Raw genomic sequence first — 10393 nt, 5'->3', positions numbered from 1 at the left:
AATTTGCTGGTGTTGGTTGTATGTTACAACTGACAGTTCACTGCGACGAGCGAAATCGTAGATTACTACGATCCCACTCGTTTAACCCCTTAAATGCTGAGGTCAATAGTAACTGCGGTAACTAAGCCATTAGAAAGATGGGGGTGGCCATCTCTGACGGTCCATTGCCCCCCTGCGATTGCGGGGTGCCGATGGTTGTCATTGCAGCTTGGAGGACTAATGTAGGCCCTCAGGTCTGCCATCTTTGCACCCCTGGCAAGGCTTAATAAGAGCAGGTAAAGAACACGATATACTGCAACACATTAGTATTGCAGTATATCCTGCAAGCGATCCAATGATTGCTGGTTTAAGTACCCTAGAGGGCAAGTAAAGAAAGTAAAATACAGTTAAATTAAGTTTATATATATATATATATATATATATATATATATACATATATATATATATATATATATATATATATATATATATATATATATATATATATATTTATATATAAAGTTAAAATATGAAAAGTTAAAAAAAAGCAATGTAAAAAAAGTTAATTAACATATCTTGTATTGCCACGTCCGTAAAAGTCAGAGCTATAACAATATAACATTATTTAACCCACATGGTGAATGCATTAAAACAAACAAAAAATGTCGAGGGCAGAATCACTGTTTTTTGGTCATCTCATCTCCCACAAACAATGGAATAAAAGATGATCAAAAAGTCTCATGAACCAATAAAAACGACAGCTCGTGCCACAAAAAAACAAGCCCTCACACTGCTACAGCGACGGAAAGAAAACAAAACGTATGGCTCTCAGACAATGGCGAAACAAAACCGCGCGGTGATCTCCATAAAAACTAAACCCAAAAAACAATGGAGAAATCAGTTGTTTTTCCTATTTCACCCCACAAAGAAAGTTCTTTCAGTTTCCCATTTCATTAGTACAATAAATGGTGCCATGAAAAACTACAACTCGTCCTGCAAAAATCAAGCCCTCATGTGGATATATCAACAGAAAAATAAAAAAGTTGTGGCTTTTGGAAGGTGAGGAGGAAAGAACAAAAATGGGGGGCTCATTTTTTACTTTGCTAGAGCACGCCCTATCTATCTGTCTCTCACATATCCGTCTCATTTATATGCGAAGTTCTGCGGCATTTTCTATCACTATGTAGTTCGCTTTGTGAAATTTTATTTTTGTGCTGATTTGGGTTGAAAGCTAAAATTAAAAAGTTATTTTCAGTCAGTTGGTTTGGTGTAAATGTCTGTCACAATACGGCCCTCATCCAGTGTAATTTGTACATCCAGATAGTGCAGCTTAATGTCGCTGATTGTGACCCCCAGCGATCAGATTTAATCTGTGATGGAACTTGAGAAGTGTTGAATTCCCCTGCAGCGCCACCACAGGAGAAACTAAGCATTACACAGTGAAATCAATAAGAGACTTGTCCTTTCTTAACTTAGAATTCCCCAATAGGGTATTTACAATGGGTTTCTTATACCAGACAACCTCTTTAGGTTATAAAGGATTTTTATTTACTCCAGAACCATCTAGTTTTAGAAAAATAAAGTTACATTTCCACCTCTCCATTATGGTAATCTGTTACTAAGACTTTTACTTAGATGAACTGTGTGCTACAACATATACTAAACAATTATAGAGAAACATTTACTAAACAAATATTAGAGATTTTCAGCTGCAATATGTAAATATAAAAAAATGTACTATATATTTATTTATTTGGAGGCTTTGCTGCAGTGATTGATATAATGCAGAGCAGGGGACCGTTTATGACATACCGTTAGCATTATGACATCACTGCAGGTGATGTCATCAGAACAATGGAGGGTGTGGCATCTATAGCAGTGACATCACAATGGCGTGAAGTTCTAAGGACCCCAAGCGCGGTCACATCGGTGCCATATCTCGAGTTGATGCTGATGCTGAAACTTCACTTGGCTTTTCAAAGAGCGAATTTGTGCTACAAAGCGACTAGTACATCATCTGTTCAGAGCACTTAAACACCAGTGCAACTTCTGAACATCGTGGTAGATTCGCTCTTATTTGAGGAATCCCGTTTTTCCATTGTTCCTAAATGTAAACATCAAGCCGCCTGCTACAAGGAACAATGAGTTACCGAGAACTCTTGCAGCTTGCAATAGACGAAAGTTCCCGGATAAATCAAGGTAAGTGGAACTTGTTATATCAGATACATGTAGGCTAGTTTCACACAAACGTGTCCGTTTTGCGTCCGCAAAAAATGCACCGTTTTTCAGTTGCAAAAAGGGATGGTTATTGGCTTTCGGACCAAGGGCGGCGGTATTTCTCAAACAGCGCAGTTTGTGAACTATTCGCGTGCTGCTGTGGTGACAGTGTATCGTGAGTGGACAAATGGCACCATTGGGAATAACGGACATGGAAACTGCAGAGCACCACGTGCCATGTATTTGAGAGGTGAACGTAGGCTACCAGACGTGTGTTTAATACAACAGTTCAGCGAATCCGACTGCGTATGGGGCTCCGAACCCGACGGATGGTCACTGCTCCTATGTAACAAAGGTGCATCAGAGAAAATGGCTTCAATTTGTACGGCAGTATTGGTCTCAGAGCACCGATGATTGGCAAAGGGTTGTCTTCTACGATAAATCAAGTTTTCTGCTTCATCGAAAGGATGGACTTTACAACCATTGCTGGAAAAAGCTGGCGGCAACGTCAGCGTCTGGGGTATTTTTCCATGGCATTCTCTGGGCCACTCATCCATATGGAAGGCTCTGAACCGATTTAGATATGAATCCATCGTTACAGATCACATCCACCATACATGCTGATTGTCTTCCTTGGAGCAAATGGAATCTTAAAGCAAGACAATGCGACATTTCACACGACTATAAATGCCCGACAGTGGTTGGAAGAGCACGATCAAGACTTCCAAGTATTTCCCTGGCCCCCTATTTCTCCAGATTTGAACCCAATTGAGCATCTGTGGGACCACGTCAATCGTGTTGTTCGCTTTATGGATCCTCCCCCACACACCCTCTAGTAAATGTGGGATGTATGGAGTCAGCGAGGCTCCACATATGAGACCACTGAACAGCACCTTATTGAGTCACTCCCAGCCCGTCTACTGCTGTCCGTGCTGCACCCGCCGGTTACTCTGGATATTAGTAGTAGTTATAATAATGTGACTCGACTGTGTATATATATTCATAGTATCAAAACGGTTGTCCAAGATTAGAAAAACATGGGAGCTTTCCTCTAGAAAGAAGGCCACGCGAGTCCATAGGAAATGTCTGGTATTGATCTTTTTTCCCATTTTTTCTGTACATAATTAATATATGTTATACACATTGTTTCACATCTAGGCATTGCTGATGGAAGATTAAGATCTGGACATAGAAGGCGTCAGAGTGTGGAGCAGGATGAAGACCATGACAATGTCACCGACAGGAGACGAAGACGTGGTCAAGTTCCACCGCGCCGTAGGTTGCAGCAAGAAGGAGCGGACAGAAGCCGGTCCCCATTACGACCTGAGCCAATAGAACAGTCTGAAACGACAAGTGGCCGTCGTATTAATAGTGACACCGAGCTCAGAATTCCTGGAGAATCCCAGCCTGGGTCTACTCCATCAACTACTCAGGAGAGATCCGAAAGGCTGGAGGAACCAACACAAGACCCCAGCACCAGTGAGCCGCTACCAAACCTGCAGCCGTCCAGAGAAGGAAGCAGATCTCCTCAGCAAACATCTAACAGGCTGGTGGAGCCAACACCAAGAACCAGTCAGCTGCTTCCCAACCAACAGTCGACAACAGAGACCACAGACAGCAGACCTGTGCAGAGAAGACAACGTCGGCGAGGCAGGAGAGGCAGGCAGATTGATAGACTCCCGTCTCGAACCTTTACTGAAAACGAAGACATCCAGTCCTGCACTATATGCCTAGAGGACTATGAGATTGGAGAGCAAGTCACCGTTCTGCCATGTTCTCACATATTCCATCTGCCTTGTATTGCACATTGGATCCCGACAAATCCACGCTGTCCCTTGTGCCGCGTCCATGCCTTTCAAAGAAAGAGGAGGAGATAAGTACCAACAGCTGTGGTACAGAAGAAACACCAGCAGTACAGGTATGATCACTGACATCTATAGTATTTTTGTCAAATCATGGCTGGAGCTTCGGCACCAGTATATTGCTGAGTGATTATCGTCTGGTCTGATTATTTTTTGTTTTGTCTACAGTACCACCTAGTCTTCTTCATCATCTTCACCTTGGATGCCAGAATCTCAATCTGCACAGAGACCTAATAATAAAAGATCCCTGATGCCGTTTCCCAGAATCCATTTATGTGATACTGGAATTTCCCTTCGGGGATTAATAAAGTTATCTTATCTTATTTTATGCCTGGGACTCCCTTCTATCTTGGATATTTCATATTCCATCTCGGTTGGATTTGCGTTTCGACTACTACTACGTTTTGGCCTAAGATTTACATTATGCCTTAAAATTGGTGAGAATGGTGGCGTTCCCATGTTTACATAGGAGCAATGTAGGCCCGAAGATTACAATATTTAGGGTGATTGATATATATTGTAAAAATAAAAAGCACAGAAAAATTACTCTTTTTTTTAGGGTATGTTCACAAAAGAAGTGCAAGTGGGCCGCTTTTGGAGCCGTTTTCTTGAAAACAGCTCTGTAATTTCAGATATTTTTGAGTTTGCGTGTGAACATACCCTAATTTCCATCAATGTACAAATGAATAGAAATTAATTACTAACATATCCACCATCCAGACATAACATTAAAACCACCTGCCTTGTGTAGTCCTCCTCGTGCTGCCATAATAGCTCTGACCAGTTGGGACATGGATTTCAGAAGATCTTTAAAAGTGTCCTGTGGTATCTGGCACCAAGACGTTAGCAGATCCTTTAACCCCTTCCTGCTCCTTGACGTTCTATTCCATCATGTTATGGCAACAGGAGGCCTAACAATGGCCTCTGGGTTTGTCATCTACGGAAGCCTAGTTTGTCCTGCCTTAGGTTTGCTGTCAGTGAGTAACTGACAGCACTTTTACACTGCACTACGCATGTAGTGCAGTGTATTAGAATAGCGATCAGGGATTCCTGACTTCAAGTCACCTAGTGAGACAAAAAAAAACAGTTGTATAAAAAACCTTTTTTCAATATTAAGTCCTTTATTTAAAAAAAAAAATTGTTAATTAATAACTATTTTGTGTGGTATAACCATCTGCCTTACACCACATTTTCTGTAATTTTTTCTGTTTTTCACTGAATGTATCAACCAAATTTTACCACTAACATAAAGTTCAATGTGTCATCAGAAAACAGTCTCAAAATCACTTGGATAAATAAAGGCATTCCAAAGTTATCACCACATAAAGTGACACATGTCATAGTTACATAGTTCCATGGTTACATAGTTAGTACGGCTGAAAAAAGACACATGTCCATCAAGTTCAACCAAGGGACGGGAAAAGGGAAGGAAAAAATTTCTACACATAGGAGCTAATACTTTTTTGTTCTAGGAAATTATCTAACCCTTTTTTAAAGCCATCTACTGTCCCTGCAGTGACCAGCTGCTGCGGTAGGCTATTCCATAGATTCACAGTTCTCACAGTAAAGAAGGCTTGTCGCCTCTGCAGGTTGAACCTTTTTTCCTCCAGACAGAGGGAGTGTTAACTTGTTTTTTGAGGGGGTTTTACATGGAACAGGATTTCACCATATTTTTTGTATGTGCCATTAATATATTTATATAAATTAATCATGTCCCCCCTTAGTCGTCTTTTTTCAAGGCTAAATAGGTTTAATTCTTTTAATCTTTCCTCATAACTTAAATTCTCCATGCCCCTAATTAGCTTCGTTGCTCTTCTTTGTATTTTTTCCAACTCCAGGGCATCCTTTCTATGAACTGGAGCCCAGAACTGAACTGCATATTCTAGATGAGGCCTCACTAATGCTTTGTAAAGTGGCAATATTACATCCCTGTCCCGCGAGTCCATGCCTCTTTTAATACACGACAATATCCTGCTGGCCTTTGAAGCAGCTGATTGACACTGCATGCTGTTATTTAGTTTATGATTTACAAGTACACCCAGATTCTTCTCAACAAGTGACTCCCCCAGTGTAGCTCCCTCTAGGACATATGATGCATGCAGGTTGTTCGTACCCAGATGCATAACTTTACATTTATCTACATTAAACTTCATCTGCCAAGTGAATGCCCAAACACGTAGTTTGTTTAAATCCGCTTGCAATTCATGAACATCTTCTATAGACTGAACTATATTACATAGCTTGGTGTCATCTGCAAAAATAGAAATAGTGCTATTAATCCCATCCTCTATATCATTAATAAATAAGTTGAATAATAGTGGTCCCAGCACTGAACCCTGGGGTACACCACTTATAACCGGGGACCATTCAGAGTAGGAATCATTGACCACAACTCTCTGGATACGGTCCTTGAGCCAATTCTCAATCCAATTACAAACTATATTTTCTAAACCTATAGTCCTTAATTTACCCATTAGGCGTCTATGGGGGACAGTGTCAAATGCCTTTGCAAAGTCCAAAAACACTAAATCCACAGCGGCCCCTGTGTCTAGGCTTCTGCTCACCTCTTCATAAAAACAGATTAGGTTAGTTTGACAACTTCTGTCCTTAGTAAAACCGTGCTGGCTGTCATTTATACACTGGCGTAGCTATAGTGGTCGCAGCGGTCACAATTGCGACCGGGCCCCGAAGCCAGGGGGGCCCACGGCCCCCCGCACCACATCAATAAAAAGTTACTATAGTAACTCGGGCCGCGGGCCCCTGTTACTTTAGTAACATACTTTACTTAACTTCCTGGTTCCGGATCGCAGCGGAGGTCCTGACGTCAAGCGCTGTGCGCAGCGCATGACGTCACAGCGCTATGCGCCGCGCACAGCATCAAGACGACAGAACTCCCGCCGCGGCCGAAGAGGAAGGTAAGATTAGCCCTGACTGGCGGGGTCCAACTCCCGGGACCCGCCAATCAGCTGTTTTGAAGGGGCCGCAGCACTCGTACGAGAGCTGCTCCCCTTCATTCATGTCACTTCATTCCGGTCACACTGTGAATCCGTGTCGGCGATTCACAGTGTGGGCGAGTAGTGAAATGAAGGGGAAGAAGCTCTTGTACGAGTGCTGCGGCCCCTTCAAAACAGCTGATTTGCGGGTCCCGAGAGACACATCAGCTATTGATGGCCTATCCTGAGGATAGGTCATCAATGTTTAGGGACTGTACAACCCCTAAGCCCACGATGTAGCAGGCTTAGGGGGCCCATGAGACAGGATCACAGATTGTGTGATCCTGTCTGCTGGGCCCTGTATCTAAGCCAATCACATGGTAGACTTAGATACATGGCCCATGCGTGATCCTGTCTGCTGGGCCCTGTATCTAAGCCAATCACATGGTAGGCTTAGATACATGGCCCATGCGTGATCCTGTCTGCTGGGCCCTGTATCTAAGCCAATCACATGGTAGGCTTAGATACATGGCCCATGCGTGATCCTGTCTGCTGGGCCCTGTATTTAAGCCAATCACATGGTAGGCTTAGATACATGGCCCATGCGTGATCCTGTCTGCTGGGCCCTGTATCTAAGCCAATCACATGGTAGGCTTAGATACATGGCCCATGCGTGATCCTGTCTGCTGGGCCCTGTATCTAAGCCAATCACATGGTAGGCTTAGATACATGGCCCATGTGTGATCCTGTCTGATGGGCCCTGTATATAAGCCTACCACACTGTAGGTTTAGATACAGGGCCCCAGCACACAGTAATCTTATACTGTATAAGATTACTGTCTGCTGGACCCTGTATCTAAGCCTACGTTGTGGTAGGCTTAGATACAGGGTCCCACAGACAGTATCACACATGGGCCCTGTATCTAAGCCTAACACACGTGTTACTAATCGTTTTTCTTGTGTGTTTTCTTACAGGTTCGGTCGTTGGACTACGTCGGATTCCAGGACTACTTCGATGACAGCTTTTTTTTTATTATCAATAGAATGGTTAATGAGGGTTGTGTGTTTTTTTTTTTATTTCAATAAAATATTTTTTCTATGTCTTTGTGTTTTTCTTTAAACTATATTACTACCGCCTTAGTAATGGCCGCCGGCTGATTGACAGCATCAATTGCTAAGGCGGGGCTTAGTCTTAGCCGCTGCAGAGGCGAACACTAACCCCCTTTATTACCCCGGTACCCACCGCCACCAGGGGTGCTGGGAAGAGCCGGGTACAATCCAGTACCTGACCATCTGTAGTGATGGTCGGCCACTGGGATGGCCGCAGGCTGGTATTGTCAGAAGGGGAAAGGCCAAAAACAGTGGCCCTTCCTACCCTGGTGATGCTAGGAACCTCTCAGAAAGTAGCGCTGTGCTCCGTATACTGCAGGAGCAGTAGTACAGCGAGTACATAGAGTACAGCGGGGCCGATCACATGACGAAGAGTCGTGTCGTCACCAAAGAAGACTGTACAACTAGACTTCCGGTTCCTCATCAGCGCTATAAAAATCTATGAAAATCTCAGAAACAGCACCAAGGGGGACAGGGATGTATATTAGTTTACTCACATGTAGCATCTATGGCCGCGGGCCGTCGGTTCCACTCACCTCCTGACGCCCACAGCCATGGATCTGTGAGCGCTGGTCCCCATCTCACTTCCGCTCCGGTCCGCCAGGGTGACGAATGGAAGACAGAATTTAACACCCGTGATGGGCACTACGAATACGTAGTGATGCCCTTCGGACTGTGTAACGCTCCTGCAGTGTTTCAGGAACTCGTTAATGATATCTTCCGAGATGTCCTCTATATCTGTGTTGTTGTTTATCTCGATGATAATTTGATTTTCTCCCCAGATCAGACGACTCATCGGAGGCATGTCCGTCAAGTTCTACTACGATTAAGGGAGAATCATTTATACGCCAAGCTGGAGAAGTGCGTCTTTGAGAGGAGTTCTCTGCACTTCCTGGGCTACATCATATCGGATCAAGGTCTCAAGATGGATCCTGAGAAAGTGAGAGCTGTCCTGGAGTGGCCACGTCCTCAAGGTCTGAGGTCCATACAGCGTTTCCTGGGATTTGCCAATTTCTACCGGCAGTTTATCCCAAACGTCTCATCACTGACATCTCCTATTTCCACCCTTACCAAGAATGGTGTGAACGCCAAGGTGTGGACTCCAGAGGCAGAGTCCACATTTTTTAGTCTCGAAAAAGCCTTTACTTCTGCCTCGATCCTCTATCATCCTGACGTATATATACAGTTTTCTTTGGAGGTGGACGCCTCTTATGTTGGTGCAGGCGCACTTCTGTTCCAGAGGAGCCCCAAAGTAAAGGCAGTAGCATGTGGCTACTACTCGAGACTTTTTTCTTCTGCAGAGCGCATTTACTCTCTTGGGGATCAGGAGCTACTGGCCATCAAATTGGCTCTAGAGAAGTGGAGACATCTGCTGGAGGGCGCAGCTCACCCCATCCTAATCTACACCGACCACATGAACCTCACCTACCTTCAGTCCGCTCAACGACTAAATCCCTGTCAAGCCAGGTGGCCGCTGTTCTTCACCCGCTTACAATTTGTGCTCCACTACCGTCCCGCTGACAAGAATGTGAGGGCCGATGCCCTGTCCAGGTCATTTGAAACGGATGACACGGTGGAGTCTCTTCAAATTATCATAGACCCGTCCTGTATTATCACTGCCAATCCTTTGCAGGTTAGAGACATCCCTCTGGGGAGGACTTTTGTTCGATTAGCAGGCAGGAGAAGAATTCTCCGATGGGGACACAGTTCTAAACTGGCTGGGCAACCTGGTGTTCGTAAAACCCGAGACCTGATTGCTCGTCACTTTTGGTGGCCCACGCTGCCCAAGGATGTTGTGGACTTTATCTCTTCTTGCATGGTGTGTGCTTCTACATGCTGAGGGGGGCACCTTTGGTTGCCAAAATGTCAATAGTCAATAGTAACTGCGGTAACTAAGCCATTAGAAAGATGGGGGTGGCCATCTCTGATGGCCCATTACCCCCCTGCGATTTCAGGGTGCAGATGGTTGTCATTGCAGCTTGGAGGACTAATGTAGGCCCTCAGGTCTGCCATCTTTGCACCCCTGGCAAGGCTTAATAAGAGCAGGTAAAGAACAAGATATACTGCAATACATCAGTATTGCAGTATATCCTGCAAGCGATCCAATGATTGCTGGTTTAAGTCCCTGGTTTAAGTAAAGAAAGTCAAATACAGTTAAATTAAGTTTATATATATATATATATATATATATATATATATATATATATATATATATATATATATATATATATTTATATATAAAGTTAAAATATTAAAAGTTTCAAAAAAAGCAATGTAAAAAAAGTCAATTAA

General features: G+C 43.6%; 1 protein-coding gene across 1 annotated transcript; it reads left to right on the top strand.

The window, feature by feature from the left end:
• The first annotated feature begins 2009 nt into the window (after positions 1-2009).
• LOC142664848 (uncharacterized) lies at positions 2010-4310 on the top strand. The gene is made up of 3 exons (XM_075844239.1): positions 2010-2178; positions 3355-4114; positions 4227-4310. Exons 1-2 carry the CDS (start codon positions 2121-2123, stop codon positions 4071-4073), a joined length of 777 nt encoding a protein of 258 aa, XP_075700354.1. The 5' UTR covers positions 2010-2120; the 3' UTR covers positions 4074-4114; positions 4227-4310.
• The last annotated feature ends 6083 nt before the right edge of the window (positions 4311-10393 follow it).

Source organism: Rhinoderma darwinii, chromosome 12, assembly GCF_050947455.1.
Source record: "Rhinoderma darwinii isolate aRhiDar2 chromosome 12, aRhiDar2.hap1, whole genome shotgun sequence".
Lineage (NCBI taxonomy): Eukaryota > Metazoa > Chordata > Amphibia > Anura > Rhinodermatidae > Rhinoderma > Rhinoderma darwinii.
This window is presented reverse-complemented; position numbering and strand designations above follow the sequence as displayed.